The sequence below is a fragment of the Hypoxylon fragiforme genome (assembly GCF_022984875.1).
Source record: "Hypoxylon fragiforme strain CBS 206.31 chromosome Unknown GGS25scaffold_1, whole genome shotgun sequence".
NCBI classification, from domain to species: Eukaryota; Fungi; Ascomycota; class Sordariomycetes; order Xylariales; family Hypoxylaceae; genus Hypoxylon; species Hypoxylon fragiforme.
Genome location: NW_026054756.1, coordinates 4276843 through 4293645, shown reverse-complemented (window position 1 = coordinate 4293645; position 16803 = coordinate 4276843). Strand labels below are relative to the sequence as shown.

General features: G+C 46.5%; 6 protein-coding genes across 6 annotated transcripts; 2 read left to right on the top strand and 4 right to left on the bottom strand.

Annotated features, from left to right (window-relative positions):
- Positions 1-316: 316 nt before the first annotated feature.
- GGS25DRAFT_472922 (isocitrate dehydrogenase subunit 1) lies at positions 317-2287 on the bottom strand. Its single transcript, XM_049259491.1, has 3 exons — positions 1991-2287; positions 827-1863; positions 317-734 (listed from the first exon to the last, which is right to left on the bottom strand). Exons 1-3 carry the CDS (start codon positions 2021-2023, stop codon positions 650-652), a joined length of 1155 nt encoding a protein of 384 aa, XP_049122067.1. The 5' UTR covers positions 2024-2287; the 3' UTR covers positions 317-649.
- A 331-nt stretch (positions 2288-2618) lies between these two features.
- On the top strand, positions 2619-4629 carry GGS25DRAFT_63997 (uncharacterized protein). Its single transcript, XM_049265923.1, has 5 exons — positions 2619-2940; positions 2994-3068; positions 3140-3281; positions 3331-3700; positions 3799-4629. The coding sequence occupies exons 4-5, from the start codon at positions 3356-3358 to the stop codon at positions 4273-4275; spliced, it is 822 nt and encodes a 273-aa protein (XP_049122066.1). The 5' UTR covers positions 2619-2940; positions 2994-3068; positions 3140-3281; positions 3331-3355; the 3' UTR covers positions 4276-4629.
- Positions 4287-6958, bottom strand: GGS25DRAFT_63961 (Pkinase-domain-containing protein). Its single transcript, XM_049265922.1, has 4 exons — positions 6769-6958; positions 6682-6712; positions 6309-6625; positions 4287-6244 (listed from the first exon to the last, which is right to left on the bottom strand). The coding sequence occupies exons 1-4, from the start codon at positions 6842-6844 to the stop codon at positions 4689-4691; spliced, it is 1980 nt and encodes a 659-aa protein (XP_049122065.1). The 5' UTR covers positions 6845-6958; the 3' UTR covers positions 4287-4688.
- An 878-nt stretch (positions 6959-7836) lies between these two features.
- Positions 7837-10659, bottom strand: GGS25DRAFT_472913 (cytochrome P450). The gene is made up of 6 exons (XM_049259490.1): positions 9876-10659; positions 9640-9810; positions 9478-9577; positions 9330-9398; positions 8652-9269; positions 7837-8573 (listed from the first exon to the last, which is right to left on the bottom strand). Exons 1-6 carry the CDS (start codon positions 10086-10088, stop codon positions 8140-8142), a joined length of 1605 nt encoding a protein of 534 aa, XP_049122064.1. The 5' UTR covers positions 10089-10659; the 3' UTR covers positions 7837-8139.
- Positions 10283-13889, top strand: GGS25DRAFT_527791 (amino acid permease/ SLC12A domain-containing protein; the record flags this gene model as incomplete). The annotated part of the gene is made up of 5 exons (XM_049265120.1): positions 10283-10697; positions 11006-11042; positions 11617-11688; positions 12421-13202; positions 13233-13889. Exons 1-5 carry the CDS (start codon positions 10644-10646, stop codon positions 13887-13889), a joined length of 1602 nt encoding a protein of 533 aa, XP_049122063.1. The 5' UTR covers positions 10283-10643.
- A 997-nt stretch (positions 13890-14886) lies between these two features.
- On the bottom strand, positions 14887-16747 carry GGS25DRAFT_527787 (uncharacterized protein; the record flags this gene model as incomplete). The annotated part of the gene is made up of 2 exons (XM_049265119.1): positions 14887-16126; positions 16186-16747. The coding sequence occupies 2 exons, from the start codon at positions 16745-16747 to the stop codon at positions 15054-15056; spliced, it is 1635 nt and encodes a 544-aa protein (XP_049122062.1). The 3' UTR covers positions 14887-15053.
- Between the last annotated feature and the right edge of the window lie 56 nt (positions 16748-16803).

Genomic DNA, 16803 nt, shown 5'->3' with positions numbered 1-16803 from the left:
GTCGGTAATTCACTGGCTCATCTGGTTCATCTGATTCATCTGATTTAAGTACACATCTTCGGTTAATGTCTCATGCAAACTGGTAACCTGAAATTATTCTGTAAGCACACTCTTGTTGATGTTTAAAAACCCCCTATTACATGTATGGACCTAAAGTTGTTAGGCACAGAATTCTGGTTCTAGACTCCTGAGAAGTCCTATGTAGCAGGTAACAGGTTAGTATACTTGAGACTCCTCTAGGTTAGACGTTGTGAAATTCACGTGATTTACTCAATACTATGCAGTACAAGCATAGTAGTAGATTCGTAATGACCGAAACTAGCCGTGTCAAGGAATATCTCAAGGTCCCGACTAAAGGATTCCCCATCAATATCACATTGGTACAAATTCTGACTAAAATACTTGACTGGCTGGTTGAGGTTTGGCGGGAGAAATAATGAATTTTATGCATGGCAATCATATCCTATTCTACGTACAGTACATTTATCTAGGTCTAGGATGTCTCCTAAACTTCACCTCCCGTGACTCCAATGTAACAGTCATGCGATCGTTTCGTTCCTCCTATCCTCTAGGTATCTATCAGAGCGACACATCGGAAGTGGGCCATAGTCTTAGGGTCGAATTAAAGGTTATGAGAGGGTTGGTTGATTTACAATGTCTCCATCTTCTTCAAAATCGCACGGGTGAATTCGTGCGTGGTGGAATCACCACCCATATCCCGAGTTCGGTACTTGCTATAATCATCGTTAGCTATAAAAACACAAGCAGTGATGTGAAATCAAATAAAAAGGCACAAAAAAAAAACGAGAAAAGGGGGGAGACATACCCTTCAGCGATGACGCCGTAGAGGGCCTGAGATATACGGTTGGCATGGTCATCTAGGCCAAGATGGCGGAGCAGCATAGTTCCAGAAAGAAGAAGAGCTGTGGGGTTGGCCTGATCTTTGCCCTTGATATCAAGACCAACGTGTCGGCAGCCGGGCTCGAATACGGCAACGTCACGACCCATGTTGCAACCCGGGACGATACCAGGGCCACCAACGAGAGCCGCGCCGATGTTGGAAAGGATTCCACCATACAAGTTGGGCATGACCATGACGTCAAATTGCTGGGGCCTGGATACACATTGCATGCTGGCATTGTCGACAATCATGTCGTTAGTCTCCAAAGTAGGATACTCTAGTGCTGTCTTCTGGAAAGTGCTTCGGAACAGACCGTCGGCCAGCTTCATGATGTTGGCCTTGTGGATACAAGTGACCTTCTTACGGTTGTTTGCTAGCGCAAATGAGAAGGCGAACTTGGCGATACGCTCTGACTTGGCCCGAGTGATGATCTTGAGGGACTCGACAACGCCTGGGACACTCTGGTGCTCCAGGCCGCTATATTCTCCTTCGGTGTTTTCTCGAATGATGCACAGATCGACATCTTTGTGGCGGGTGTTGTAACCAGGGATGTTCTTGATGAGGGAAATGGAGGCGTATATGTCAAGCTCTTGTCGCATGGCAACGTTGAAGCTCTGGTGTCCTGATCGGCTAATAGGCGTGTGCAGGATGCCCTTTAGTGCGAGCTTGTTCCTCTTGAGCGAGGCGACAGATTCTCGGAACATGTCCTCGAGACTACCAGGTGAGCCGCTTTCCACACCCGAGACATCAACCTGTTCCCAATCGATGGGGACACTGTCGGCTTTGAAGACAGTCTTGACACTCTCAGCTACCTCTGCTCCGATACCGTCACCAGGAATGAGAGTGACGGTATATTTGCCACCATACTTTGTAGGCTTGAATATATCAGACTGAATAGTTGCAAAGGATCGGGAGGCATTTTGGATGTGCGATTGTTGTCTCGCAGCGGTTCGCGCCAGGCGCTGTAGTAGAAGGAAGGGTTAGCCAACATTGCTCCTTGTATCCAGTCGAGAGAGAAAAGCATGTGATCAAGGGTAACTCAGCGATTGAGCTCAGTAGAATGAAAGACATAAAATGCAAATATATTACCTGGGCCGCTCTGGTGCAGTTTCGCGACAGCATGGTAGTTGAAGTGCTGTCTGTATGCCGTGCTAGGAAAGAATGCTTGCGTTCAAAAGGATGTTCGAGGAGCAAAGAATCGGCGATGAAAAGGGCTGGCAAATGGCGCAAACAGGGAAAAAGGTAAAAAAAATAAAAACCTCGGTGGATTTAGTTAGTTAGGTTAGTACTACGTAGGTAGACTATGGGTAGGTATGTAGGAGTCTCTAGGAGATACAGCAGCTACTGTACAAATTTGTTACATATACTGGCCTGGTTTAGGTGGGAGGGAACATTGAATTTCAGAAGTGAGGGACGGATTGGATTGGATTGGCTTGCTAGCCGTGACATTCCGATCGGGTGATCGGTTGAACGGGCGAGTGAAAGTGCGAGGTTATGTTTCTCGCTAGACCTTATTTGGCTTAGTCGCTGTTAGTCTTACATTGTGTTACATAGTAACTACTTCGTATGTCTTGTAACTACATGCCGCTTCAGCCACGACGTGAAAAATGTGGCGTCATGTACAACATTCAAGGTTTATTCAAGTTATCTTATCTGATCGATCAAAGCTGCATGGATGTTCTAAAGTTGTATCCACTTTCTTTACACTGGGGTAGTAAGTAAGTTGGTTAGGTAATCATACCATACAACTTCCCCCTTTTTGAGGTAATTCCTTGTTCCTACTATGCACATTTGGATAGGACCTAGGTAGGTGCTGTGTAGTTACTTACACACTCTAGGCAAGCTCAAAGATAAAGATGGGATATTGATGTCTAACGTCTCCCAAAACTTTGGTCTAACTTCCCTCTTACTCTTCTTTCTCACCTTACATAGGTATCCGGATATCTGTATTTTTACAACTACTATAGGTAATATGTAGTACTCAGTGGTATTATTTACTTCATACACAATAATTACCTACTATATGTACCTACTACCTAGTAGGTGTTCAAAGTGCTTACTTCGAGATATGCATTATTTTGACTCTACCCAGATGACCACCTTGAAAACTACCTACTAAGAACCTTGAATGGGCAAGAGCCAATGCTATGGAACCTACATAATTCATGTAAGATCTCCGTCAAATAATCGAGTCAATCGGCATCTTCCCTTCGTTATTATTCACACGTTTCACATCAGTCCTCTGGCTCATAGGTGGTTATCACACATCAACCATCATCCTTTACAACCTCCTATAAGAACCAGCAGGAATTCCGAATACACAACCTATCAGTATACATCACAAATTAAGTGTCTCGACAGGAAGAGGGCAGAGGACGAGGTATAAGATAGACATTAACTGAGTTTTGCCATCATTGACTTGCTCTCAGACGACATGCTACCCGTTCTCCTGTTATGATATCCAGATCACCTACTAGGACGTCCGTAAAGCACAGCGAAGTAATCATGGCCGACTACGCGATGGCAACCTTTACAGCTATGACGGCAGCCGCCGCCATCGCAAGCAACTCCGAGGTAGACTGGCACCAAGAACGAATATACCGGGCTTGCATTTCGGACGAGAACTCTCCATCTTGGCTTCAACAGCAACGACAGCGTGAACGGCCCCCGTTTGCAAGTTCTCGCCCCAGACACAACTATGGCTACTATGGCCAGCCACTGTACTACCCTCCTGGCTTACACGAGCACTACGTACACCATGCCGAGTGCCCAGGATCGCAATGCCATTATCGGGCCTTTGTGAGACAACCCCCTTTTTAGTTACTTCCCTCCTGTACTCGCCATTGCCAACTTGACTTGGCTGTGGGTGAAAGTACTTGCTGACAGCACACTCGCAGCTCACCGACTCGATACAGAGATACAACGAATCCCGCCTCGCGCTACGCCAAACATATGTAGCAAACTTGCGGGACCTGTCGCGCATGCATGGGAGACAGCCAAGGAAGCCCCCCAATGAAAAGCACGAAGAGCTGAGCAGGCTATATGCCTATTACGTCTCGCGCGTGCGCGAAGTTTTTGAAGAGCACCGTCGCGACCATCGTCGTCTCTTCGGCCAGGACTACCTATGCTGGGCACAGCCAGAGCGCGAGGATTTACTTCCCTCCTCCCAAGCCGTCTCGCACGGTCGTAGACGGCGTAGAAATACTAGCCATATGGACGGTACCGGGGATGACGATGAGGTCGTCGCACAGGGTAATGTTTCTACCATGATAATTAAGGAGGGAAGAGAAAATGACGGGGTGAATTGCGAGGCACAGGAGGGCTTATCAGGCGAAGGGGAGTCAGCTGCGGATTCGGAAAGTCGGCTGACGTAGTTTCTTCCTCTTCTTTTTTATTATTATCTTTGTTTAAGCAGTACCATATATGAATAGGCCCACCCTCAGGTTATTAAGAGGTGGAACTCTGACTATCCATTTCCAATGGACGAAAATGGGGTGGCATGGAATTTCTAGGAAAAAGAAAAACAAGAAGAACCCCTAAGAACATTAAAAAGAGCAAAGAATTAATGAATAGCTCTTAGCTCTATTGTCGAATGCGGCGGGAATCATTATTGATACAAGCAACGTGGACCATAGCCCAATCCTTAAAAGCCCCTTATTAAATATATACTTACACGGCTAGTAGCGATCCCCCTTCCGAATGCAAGTCTCCAGTAATGAACAAGTGTTACTATCGTGTAATCCTGCCAACTCACCCATATCAATCAAATATTAGGAAGCCGGCCTATTCAGGCGTCTTCCTCATCCAGAGGCTCCACTCGGACCAGGATTTCCTCGAGTAGACCCTCTAGGAACGTGCCAACTTCCTTGCCCATGCCGACAGGCTCGCTCTTGTCTAGGCGGTCGATCTCCTTGCATACGTTGGCCAGTTTGTAGACGTGTTTGCGGATTCTATCGTGTGCAGCTTCGGCGCGCTGTCTTTGTGGCGTGATGACTTTTTCGTGGCGATAAATTTGCTGCAGTCGGATTTGCCGTCTCTTGAGAGCCTCCTCGAGCGCAGGGAAGATGACATCATTCAGGGCATCAAGCTCGCCATTCGGGTTTACAGGACCGGGTGGCGGAAATGAGTCCGGGGCGAGGTGTATTTGTTTGGGCTGTGCCTTGGATGGGAAAGCTTGGGAGCTAGAACTGGACTGTTGATTAGTGGCTTTTTGCACGGGCTGATGCTGTGAACTGGGCCCGCGATACGGAGGGATTTCCGGTAGCTTGAATGGAGTTGGTCTAGGAATTCCTCGTGATTGTTGAAGCTGTGCCTGGGGACTCTTCGAGGATGAGGATTGCTGCGGATGCACAAGTTGCTGCGGAGGAGCAATACTGAGAGATTTCATATCCTGATGCATTTGTTCCTTCAATGCGCGGTCGTAGTCTGCCGATGTCATGGTAGGAATAATAGGCATCTGCTTGGACAGAGCTCGTGGTGTATTCGGATCCTGCGAGTGCTTGGGTGGCGAGGGTGGCAAGGGAACTTTAGAAGGTGATAAAGGTGCTACAGCTGGCACCGGCTTTCGCTGAGGCGACGACTGTCGGGGGGTTCCGAATCCTGGAGGGTTGGCTGCTTTCAGGGTGCTAGAGACGGAGGAGTTTCCAAAATCTTGAATCTGGACCTTAGTTGGTGATGATCCCCTAGGGCTCTCGCCGTAGTCTGCTTCCAAAGGCCTAGATGCCCTCGTGTTTCTAGCGGAATCGTCCATTGCGTTTAGACCAGGCCGGCTGATTACCCCCCCTCTGTCTCCAACGAGCCGGACGGTACCGAAATCCCACATATCTTCATTGACGCGCTCTGGTGCAACTCGAATATCCCCTTCATCTGCATTGTCGTCGTCGTCCGTTTTATGTGTTGCGCTCCATCGGCTAAAACGTTCAATCAGCTCCGTCAAGTAGGTTGTCTTCTTCGCTTTCCTGATAAAAGGGTGCTTGAGTAAATCTCTAGCTACTGGCCGTTCCTTGGGGTCTCTTTGTAGACAAAGCTCGATGAAGTCTTTGAATGCCTTGGTAAAATTCCCTTCTAATCTTGGGGGGGGATTCTTTGGAATTAAGAAGAGGACCTTCATTGGATGTATGTCGGCGTACGGCGGCTCTCCATTGGCAAGCTCCAAGGCTGTAATTCCCAGCGACCAGATATCTGCCTTGTGGTCGTATCCAGATTGCTTGATGACCTCGGGGGCCATCCAAAATGGAGTACCAACGAAGGTATTTTTCTTCGTCATAGTCGCCGAGAGCTGTCCGGAGACGCCAAAGTCGGCCAACTTCACCTGGCCATTGGAACTTAACAGGATGTTCGCCGCTACAGTATTACCTTGTTAGTAACCTTATTGACCGTAGCGCGTACTCGGATATGGATGATATACCCTTGATGTCACGGTGTAGCTTCTTGTCCGCATGCAGATAGTCTAAACCTAGGAGCAATTCTCTCATGATAATTGCTATGTAGTCCTCTCCAATCATACCGGGCTTCATGAGGTCGGCACAACTTCCACCAGAGCAGAACTCCATTACAATCCATAGCTCGGCGCCTTTTGCATATGAACCGTAGTATTTGGTAACATAGGGCGACTGAAGCTCTGAAAGAATAGCAATCTCCTGTATGATGTCTTCGACCTCGTCCTCGGCGCTTTCGATGTCGATGACCTTGATCGCTACGGCTTGCCCGCTTCGCTTCTCAACACTTGCCCCAATATTAGCTATTTATATTCCAGTAGCGCTTATGTGGCTAACACAAACCCCTTGTAAACTTTTCCGAAGCTGCCTCCGCCTAGAGTGCGATGAGTCAGTATAGATCGCCAACTGGTATTCCTATAGGAGGCTAACCAATGCAGAATTCTTTGGTATATAAAACTTCGGGGTCTAGAGCCTCATTGCTCTCATCGTAATCTCGTTCGGCCATGTTGATACGTAGTTCTCGTTAGTCGTGATAGATAGTTTCGTGAATCGTGACAGTGTGACGTCTGCATTTAAGTTCCTAAAGGGTTGAAGTTCGAGAACAAGCGGTAGTGGGACGCGATTGGTGGGTTTTAGAAAGGAGGTGAAGAATGTGATGATTGCCACTATTACGGTCTCACATAACAAAAGGCCAAATACCGGGCTTTTCCTAAGGATCAAAAGCCACAGTAACCATGAAACAGCTACACTGTTTGGTGGGAAAAGGAATGAATGTAGGGGTGCAGTACGGTCGCGTAATTCCAAAGAATGAAAATCTAACTAGAAGTCTAACTAGAAATCTAATTAGAAATCCAAGTAAAAGCTTGAAGGAAAGACGAAGGATAGCGAAGCTACCGAGACCACCCGCGACTTGGTAAATGTGAATGTGTGCCACCGATGACCGATGACAAACAAGCAGTGGAAATGGCAATCAATGCATTGCCCAGAAAAATCAGAAAAGTCAGAACAGCCAGAAACACCAGAAAAGGGTTATTGAGTGGGAGAAGATGCAAAAGAAAGATTTGTTGATGTGGGAGATGGGGAGATGGGAGGATGAGAGAATGGTAGAGCTGCAACACAAAGCTTGACAGGGCTGGATTTACCAGGTTGCCCGCCCTGCCAAACCGTGGGGTTGAAGAGGGATGGTTCAAGTTTAGTGTACTTGGTACTAACTAATACTAGGTACGGCGCATAGTATGCAGTCGATTGGATGAGAATTGATAAGTACGGTGAGTTTATTATCCCCAGATAGGTACCTCCATGTACCTACACAAATAGTTACCTAGGTATGTAACTTTGAAGTTAGTAACCCAGTAATTAGTTACATAACGTTAGACCCTAGTTGATTTGCTTTTGTTACGCGGTCACCACGTTACGTCGCTACGTCGCTATGTCATGTCGCTAAGAGCTCAAGGGTCAAGGGTCAAGGGTTAAGAGAGCCGTAATCCCTGAACGCCCCCTGATTTCAAGACTCTACTATGTAACCATTAAATTTAACTGGCTGTCGCAAAATAAAAGGTAAATATTTACATCAATTAGTAACTACATCATTGATAATATATATGCATACATAGTAGTCATGTACTACTATGTATCCACAGATCCAAGACTTCAAGGTGACTCATAGAGATGATGTACGAATGAATATAAAGCCACATCATCCCGGACAAGGATTGATAAAACAAACTGTCGGATCCCGAAATAAAAAACCCCCCCGAAAAAAAAAGAAGAAGAAAAAGAAAACTAACACACTTATGTAACTTAGATCAATGCAAAATCGATCTCTGGCTTTTCTCGTTTACGAATCAAGATTTTGGCTTTAGGATTCGGGATGAGTAACACTCCTACCGCCCTAGGATCTGGGTTTGTTTCTGGAGAAATAGTCCATTCGTATTTTACCAGCAAATGACAGAGAGTTACTTTAAGGTCGGTCACAGCGAAGAATCTACCAGGACAGACGTGGTTGCCATAACCGAATCCAAGATGGTTACGGTTTGGGCTTACCAGCTGCGCCGTCTTCGCTCCACCGGTCTGCGAGCGTAACTTGGCGAAACGGGCCGGGTCCCACTCGTTCGGGTTCTCGTACACGGTTGGATCTCTCATCCGGCACGGATCCACAACAGTCTGCACACCTTTCTTTAGTACAAGGCCGTTCGATAAACGCACATCTCCCTCCGCCCGGCGGCGCAACATTACTAGAAAAAGAAAGATATCATGTTAGTGGTTTCAAGTTGACAGCATTGTGAGCTAGCTATATCATTACAAGTACTTACACATTTCAACGGGCTTAAGACGCTGCGTCTCCTTGAGTGCACTATCCAGCAGTTTCATCTTGTAAAATGACGAGTTTGACATCCCCTCAACTTGAAGATGGTGGATGACCTCATTACGAATGAGCTGGGTAGCATCGGGGTGCCGTCCGAGGTCGATCATGAATTGTTCCAACAAATCAGTAGTTGTGTGAACCGCGCCTAGGGTCATGGCTATCTGGAAGTACGCGACTAAACTTTCGTCATAAACCAACCCTTTTGCTGCCGCTTCTTCCTCTAGCCATTCAAAGGCATCATCGAACCTAGGAATTTCGTGGCCGGCGTCAGCGGCAGCTTGCTTGATCTCACGACGTTTCGCAATTGTCGGTGCTAATAGTCGTGGTGCTTCTTTAGCTAGGGCCCGGAGCCTTCTACATTCGGGAAAGGCCCAATGTACAATCTTTCGAAGTGGCCGTGGGTACATATGCAGCTTTGGTGTCACGGTATACCAATTATGTACGTATTGCTGAGTGACCGTCATCCATTCTTGACTCCGGCATAGTTCTTCGCCAAGGAAGGTGCGTACCATTAGAGACGAGACGATTCCGAGGATAAGGGGTAACACTCTCATCTCACGCCATTCTTACTTTTGTCAGTTATTTGTTTTTTCTTGTTCCGATTCATAAGACTTGCGGGGCTAACCTGGATCGTTGCCTATGTCTCTGGAGAGAACGAATTCGGCTTCTTTCGACAACGCTTTTATTATGCTAGCTAAAAGATTTTCAGTTAACTCTCCTATTCTCTCATCTTCCAGGAGTGAATCGGTTATTATGAGTGCCCTTCGACATACCAGAGACCTTGGTCAGGTGTTTCTTGACTACGGCCTGCATTATCCCATCGTGATGAAACATCGCGAGTGGCTCAAACCCGGGTAGATGAGTATGATAGTCCTGTAAAAGAGTAGGTATTAGATACAATCCAAAACCCCATCGACTTGTTTGTCAACACCGACCTCTACGAAAGATCCCTCAAAGACCAAATTGGGCTCATTGCGGATCTCTTCAATAAATTCGGGGGGTAAGACAATTCTCTCTCCCATCTCCACATTGATTCGATACGGCTGGGTGGGATATCGCTCTCTAGCTTGGACCAGCATGCTTTCCCCGGATTCTTGGAACTTTCTCTAGGAAATGTTACCACCTATTATTTGCTTGATCGGCTTGATGCTTTAGCGCGAAGTTCACCAACCTTCGAACCAACCTTCGATTCAAAGCCTAAGAACCCCTTCGCAGGGTTTATACAAGGCAGCTCTTTGAGACTGTTGCGCGATGGTATCCACACATAAAGGATTATGGCAACTATTCCGCAGACGATGGAAATGGATGATGAGAATTGTATGGAGCCTAGAGGCCATTGAGCCCCCTCTTGCGTCGCCATTCGAAATCCTAATGGCGAGTTCATGCCAACTCAAGGTATTTGTGTTATAACACGGTGCTTAAGAAGTCATTCTCTCTTCACTTTTTTCAACAGAAATAGAGGGTATATAAGCTCCTTATTACTCTCGCTGAAAATTTCCGTAACATCCAGTATCTAACACGTGACGATATAATCCTTCACGCCGCAGTGCGACATAATCTATATCTCAATATTCATTGGTTCCGAACACGATTTGCGAGCAGCCATTTAGTAGGTTCCACGACCGCAAGGTCGCAAAATGCCACCATTGCTTAATTATTGTCATCGATGATTACTCGACTTGGCACTTTTGGCCTTTTGCTGATGCGTGTAAGATGCACTCGACTATATACGGTGTAAAGAAGGACGAGGGATTGCTATCAGTGCCAGCTTAATGGATAGAAGCGGTCACGCCCGATATATTCGGACGGGGTTCCGCGCAAAATCACTGGATTTGGTGAAGCTGTGTCACCGACCTTGTAAAGAATTTGTCAATAGAGTTATGCAGTTGTTTGATTTTTTCGTTGTTAGTGGTGTTCCTATCTATAGACCTGTAGTATAATGGGGTCATATTCGGAGTCTACTGATAAGGCTAGGAGGCACGAGACCCTTATAGTAGCTCGGGAGACCAACGCTAGGTAGACAGGCAGACAGACTAGGGTTGCGGAATGTATTATTCAAACGTATTATTCGCGTATTATTCAAATATAATATTGCATTTTATTATAAAATGCAGTGGGTCCGAAATGGAAAAGTGGATCGGTACATAAGTGGAGTAAATTTTGCACCAAAATTTGGTGATATTACCTAATTTTACAGGTAACTTATCTAAGGCGCGCAAATCTCGATATGTCGTTTAAGTGATCCGGCTGAACTAAGCTTTGAAAATTGCGTTGGACTTTGATTATAATGTGCTCGAAGAGCATGATCAAATGGGCGCCTCATTGCATAGGGAAAATGGTAAAATTTCCCATATATTGAAATTCAATTCGAAATATTTTTCCCATATTATTTTAAGTGTTGAAAGTTTGTTTACATGTAAGTATATATTAAGTGTATTAGGCTAGGGTGGTCACGTGACCCACTTTTGAATAATACGGTATAATACGCATTTTACAGGGGTTATGAATAATACGCGCATTTTATTTTATAATGCGCATTTTACGCAACCCTAAGACAGACATGTGAAATATCTTTAAAATCAACCACATCGTCTCTTCCTGAGACGCGATGGATAGTATGAGGGAATAAGAACTTTTACGCTTAGCAACTGCTAACGTTATGATACTTTGGAACCTACAAATATCTTGTTTGCGGCTATGTATTCCAAACTAAATCAGGCAGAGATTAGCTGGATCTAACGATCTAACGAGCTAACTCACCAGCCTTAAGCACCTCGACCCACGACGTTATTTTAGTTTTAGAGCTTGATTGTTTTCGCATCCACTCATAACCATTGCCTAGCTTTTAGAAAAAAAACCCTACTTAGGTACTGCTCAAATTAGGGGATGTTTGACATACTGTAGCTTGTCAGTTTGTGAAGCGATCTACCCATGCCGAAGATTCGGCTATCGGGAATGCTTTCTATTCGAAAACAAGATATCCTGTCAAAAGGGAACTGAATAGGTAGGTACTGTATGCACATACTTACTACGAACTTAGTACGAAGATGATATCATGCTATGATGGCGGAAAAGTCACTTACCAAGGTAAGTAAGTACATCCTACGTGAACGTGATTCCGACAGAGTCGTCTCGGGATTGCGCGGGACTCGGCCCACTAGCATTCACTAACCCTGTCAAGGGTTACAGCAGCCGGCCTTAGAGTCTCATTCGTCAATCCATATAGGGGAAGGAGAGCAAAAATTATTTCAGTGGACCTCAACTCTCACGATCCGCCACTGACTAAAATCACTAGATCTTCCACCGAGCTGTCATTGTAGACTGCGTAATAGTAAATGGGCCCGTCCGGATCATGAGACCGTTTCGGTAACGCCGTGCTAAGACTCGCGAATGGGTCGGGTAAAAACTTTTTCTTCTTCTTTTCTTTCCTTTCTTCCTGGGAAGTAGGTAGTTGAAAAGTTGATAGTAATGTCTCAATAAACATATATATGAATCTTGCCCTTCCAGAGGCCACACTACTGAACTTCCCCCCCAAACCCCATCTTTCATCAAGCAACTAATTACATAAAAATTTCATCCTGCCCTAGTGCTTCAAGCCTCCAACGCATCCATGGGCCTTCACCGTCAAATATCCCCAGTTGTCGGGGTGGACTCATCTATGAGCGAAGGGGAGAAGAGCCCAAAGGAATCCTCGCCATCCGCCAACGACCACAAAGATGTCGAAACTGGCGAGGATCAGCTTCATCGTGGCCTCCAGAGCTACCACTTACAGTTCATTGCCATTGGAGGCACTGTCGGTACTGGCTTGTTCCTTGGTAGCGGAGAGGCTCTGGCAACAGCTGGCCCCGTCGGCTGTCTCATCGCCTTCATCTTTGTCGGTTCGATTGTGTTTTCTATTATGACTAGTCTTGGCGAGATGGCAGCGTTTATACCTGTGGCCGGATCCTTCACCGTGTACGCTTCTCGATTCGTCGACCGCTCTCTCGGATTTGCAATGGGATGGATCTATTGGTTTAGTTGGTCGATAACTTTTGCTCTCGAACTTGTGGCGGCTGGCGTCATTATCCAGTATTGGGATGCGGATCTCAGCATCGGAATCTTCATTGCCATCTTTTGGGCAGTCTTTACAGCTATGAACTTCTTACCCATCCGATGGTTTGGAGCCTTCGAAATGTGGTTCTCCATGATCAAGGTTGTCACCATTATTGGCTTCATCATCTTCGCCATTTGCATCGACGCTGGGGCGGGAAGAAATGGTTACCTTGGGTTCCATGCTTGGTCTACCCCTGGCCCCTTTGCTGAATACATCACAACTGGCAACACAGGCAAATTCATTGGGTTCTGGTCAGTTCTGGTCACTGCCGGGTTCAGTTATCAAGGTGCCGAACTTGTTGGTATAGGTGCAGGAGAGACCCACGACCCAGCCAAGAATGTGCCAAAGGCCATCCGGTGGACGTTCTGGGGCATATTCTCATTATTTGTGGCAACCATCTTCTTTGTGGGTTTGTTAGTGCCATCTGACACTGAGGATCTCTTGATCGGCACTACCAATGCCTCAGCATCACCACTTGTCATCGCAGCCAATCTAGCTGGAGTTGCCGTCCTTCCTCACATCATCAACGCTGTTCTTTTAACCGCTGTACTCTCCGCCGCGAATTCGAACGTTTATTCTGGAAGTCGAATCTTGGTTGGCTTGGCCACAGAAAACAATGCTCCCGCACTCCTAAGCCGAACAAATCAGCACGGAACCCCATACTTCGCGGTTGGTGCCACTTCAGCAGTCGGCCTTCTTGCTTTCCTCAACCTATCGGAGAGTGGAGGAAATGTCTTCAGTTGGTTATTAAACATTACCGCGATAGCTGGCTTCATTACCTGGTCCTGTATAAGCATCTGCCACTTGCGATTCATGAAGGTCCTAAAGGCCAAGGGAATTTCTCGAACAGTGTTACCATACGCGGCACCCTTACAACCATACCTGACGTGGTTTGGACTCTTCTTTGCTGTGCTAATCCTCTTAACGAATGGATTCACGGTCTTCATTGAGTGGAGCACTAGCGACTTCTTTGTGTCGTATGTCAGCCTGATCCTATTCCTCGTCCTTTACGTGGGACACAAGCTTGTATTCCGGACCAAGTTTATCAACGTATCTGAGGTGGACCTTGACCGCGATAGAGTCAAGAACTAATACCCCGCCTGTTCTTTTTATACACATACATATACATACCTTAGATAGATGATTAGACGACGTGATACCCATAATTGAGTATAGGTAGACTAGAGTATACTTTAATATCATCAGCATTTTACCTTAGCCTTTGGAAAGTTTCTCACTTACATCCATAAACATGATTGGTTGCTTTCTATGCCCTTTGAACGTGATACTCGAGGTTCTTGTGTGTCCTACATATGAGTCGAGGTTAACAACTTAAATCGTAGGAGTATCTTCTAACCTACAACACTGTAACCAAGATAACCTGACGAGTGTAGTCAAGAAGCAAGGATCAATAAGTAGATACCTAATATTTGCTTTGATTTGAGGTTAGCCATGTCGAAACTATAGCGAGAAGGATCGGAAGAGTACCGTTTGCTAACTTCATATCTACTCCCTCGTGCCCTTGAGTTTGTCATTGCACATCTCGTTTCTCGCAAGCCAGGCAGAGCTCTGGAATCACCATTTCCTAAGTTTACTTTTCAATCATGCTTCTCTCTATTTATCCTACACCCCATCAATCCATTATATTCACCACTGACCACCACAAAGAGTCATGAGATCTTCTATGACGTTGGCTATGTCGATTCTATAATATTCGTTATCAACTTGCCCATTCATCTCACATCGACTCATTCTTTTCTTACGAGTCTATTATTGCTCAGGACACTCCCTTAATTCTAAATTCGAGTGTCATATGGGCTAGGTGGCACGAAAAAGGAATGTATTACAATCATGGGATATCAGTCTATTCGACGCATAGTTCGATAATAATATTTCCGCAAACTCGTAATAGCACATGTTGACCGTAATTTAAGCGAGTGTATCTGTATCTGTATCACGCACAACAGCTTATTACGAAGGGAGTGCTAAGTCAAGCAGTAGATGCAGAGGGGACATTCAATGAGGTCCTGGTTCTCTAATAAAACCGAATACGGATGTATGCAACAAGCTAGCTGAAGCAAAAGTTAGTCGTGGGCAGCTAAATCTATAAATAACATGGCACTATTCTCTCGCCACCCCTGGTCATAGACGATGTCTCGTCGTGATGCACGTAGAAAACCCTCCTGTTAACCCGTTACCCCCCCGTATTGTAGTGACCCTGGCGAGTGATTTCATTGCCGAGAACGTGCAAACTACTTACGAGTCCTCAATAAACTCGATCATGACCGTGCCTTGCTTTAGACTGGCCTCCTCAATGGTTTTCTCGAGGTCCTCGATGAGATCTCTACCCGCGGGCATCGCCTTGAGCTCGAAATGAACGCCCTGCTTGGACTCGAGAGGTTCGGCTTTGAGCCACTCGTATATGCGACGTACTGGATCTGTGACAGAGAATCGTCGGATGATGCGACCACCCGCATGCCGAAATTGTATCCTAGTTGTAGTAGCCGGGTTGTTCTCCGGCTCTACGTGGGGATTAGTCCCTGATATTTGGGAGAAGATCGACCCGGCCGCTGCTTGGGGAGAAAGAGGCGCTTGAGTTGGTTCCTCAACTGCTTTGCCTTTTCCTTTTCCAATATCAGGGTTTGACTTCGTGAGTGCATCCGGGTCTTGGACACTAGGTCCCGAGGATGTGCCATCTTCATTGAGGCTATTTTGCAAAGCCATCTCAAGCATCTCCTCATCCGTCATTCGGCTAATGTCTTTTGGTTTTGTTTTCGGTTTCGTCTTGACCACCGGATTCTTGCTGTTGGCCTCCAAGCTATATCGGTCTAAAAACTCCACGAGATCGGAGTGGAACTCTGCCGGGGAGGGAAAAGACTCCCCTGACCACACTTTGACTTGCTCTCCAGTGCGGGGGTCAATGATAGAAACATGAGGATAATTGTTTTCGTCCTCGTGCGCCTGATTGGCGAAGTAAAACGTCGTGTATGACGAAGCAAATGGGTCGTCAAGTGTGTATTGTAGGAAAATGAAATGCTCACGCACTAAACTCACGATATTCTCGTTCTTCCAGTGATCTCTGTTGAGGACCTGGCATCGGAAATCTTCCAACTTCTGGAGATTGACGAGAATCCACTTCTTCTCCTCCTTTCCGACATCCCTCGCACTGTCCAAAGGTAGACGAGTCATCAAACCTGTTGGGGGGGAGAAGAGGTCTCTAAGCCTTCGTGTAGTAGCATCTGAGCCACCTTGTGGGTTTTGTGGCCTCGCGCCCTCTCCCATGTCGAACCAATCTACTGAGGACTGGCTAAAGGGGTTAGCACTGGTAGCTAAGTATGAACATTAGCAAGACAGACAAAATTGAACGTGCTAATTTTGCGGTACTAACCCTGGACTCTACGTCGTCGATGTAGTTGCTCCATGACAGCAGCTTCTCGGTCGTCCTCCAACCCCCACGATGGGTCAGGTGCCGCTAGTGTCTCGGTAGTTTGTGCTATAGGAGCTCTTACTCCATCTGCTCCTGCGTGGTTCTCCGAGTACATCTCTTCTTGTAGCCGTCTTGCCATGGCCGCATCCTCTTCCTCTTGCGCGCTTCTTGCTATGGCAGCGACGTCATCGTCATCATCGTCGGGTACAACATATGGATTATCGGCCATTTGTAAGTCTCCATCGTTGTCGTCGTCATCAGAGTCTATGTGGATGACACCACGGGCGTCCTGGCGACCGGTGAAAGCTTGGCTTGGTCTTGCGGCGGAGTGTGGTGCAGGTTGCTGCGCAGAAGTAGAAGACGATGTGGTAGGCGCATTGAAACTTGCTTGCAACTCGGGATTCTCGAAAAAGAGCTGAATGGCCTGCATAGGGTCGCCACCTGAGATCTCGAGGTAACCGCGAGCAACGTGCTCAGAAGCGACGCCAGTTATGCTCATGAACTGTTCTACGTCTTCATCCATCTTCGCGAAAACAGGACTGTCCCGTGTTTTCCAAGAAGGGAAATGCGAAAGGGTGT

What these genes read in the sequence shown, in the direction of transcription:
- GGS25DRAFT_472922 (XM_049259491.1), bottom strand. Translation starts at nt 2,023, where the DNA reads ATGCTGTCGCGAAACTGCACCAGAGCGGCCCAG. An exon ending in ACTGCACCAGAGCGGCCCAG is followed by an intron (nt 1,864 to 1,990) that starts GTAATATATTTG and finishes CTTCTACTACAG; the next exon opens with CGCCTGGCGCGAACCGCTGC. An exon ending in TACGGCGTCATCGCTGAAGG is followed by an intron (nt 735 to 826) that starts GTATGTCTCCCC and finishes CGATGATTATAG; the next exon opens with CAAGTACCGAACTCGGGATA.
- GGS25DRAFT_472913 (XM_049259490.1), bottom strand. Translation starts at nt 10,088, where the DNA reads ATGAACTCGCCATTAGGATTTCGAATGGCGACGCAAGAGGGGGCTCAA. An exon ending in ACACCTGACCAAGGTCTCTG is followed by an intron (nt 9,399 to 9,477) that starts GTATGTCGAAGG and finishes AAAATCTTTTAG; the next exon opens with CTAGCATAATAAAAGCGTTG. An exon ending in TCTTAAGCCCGTTGAAATGT is followed by an intron (nt 8,574 to 8,651) that starts GTAAGTACTTGT and finishes TTCTTTTTCTAG; the next exon opens with TAATGTTGCGCCGCCGGGCG.
- GGS25DRAFT_63997 (XM_049265923.1), top strand. Translation starts at nt 3,356, where the DNA reads ATGATATCCAGATCACCTACTAGGACGTCCGTAAAGCACAGCGAAGTA. An exon ending in AATGCCATTATCGGGCCTTT is followed by an intron (nt 3,701 to 3,798) that starts GTGAGACAACCC and finishes GCACACTCGCAG; the next exon opens with CTCACCGACTCGATACAGAG.
- GGS25DRAFT_63961 (XM_049265922.1), bottom strand. Translation starts at nt 6,844, where the DNA reads ATGGCCGAACGAGATTACGATGAGAGCAATGAGGCTCTAGACCCCGAA. An exon ending in TACCAAAGAATTCTGCATTG is followed by an intron (nt 6,713 to 6,768) that starts GTTAGCCTCCTA and finishes ATCGCACTCTAG; the next exon opens with GCGGAGGCAGCTTCGGAAAA. An exon ending in TTCGGAAAAGTTTACAAGGG is followed by an intron (nt 6,626 to 6,681) that starts GTTTGTGTTAGC and finishes TATTGGGGCAAG; the next exon opens with TGTTGAGAAGCGAAGCGGGC.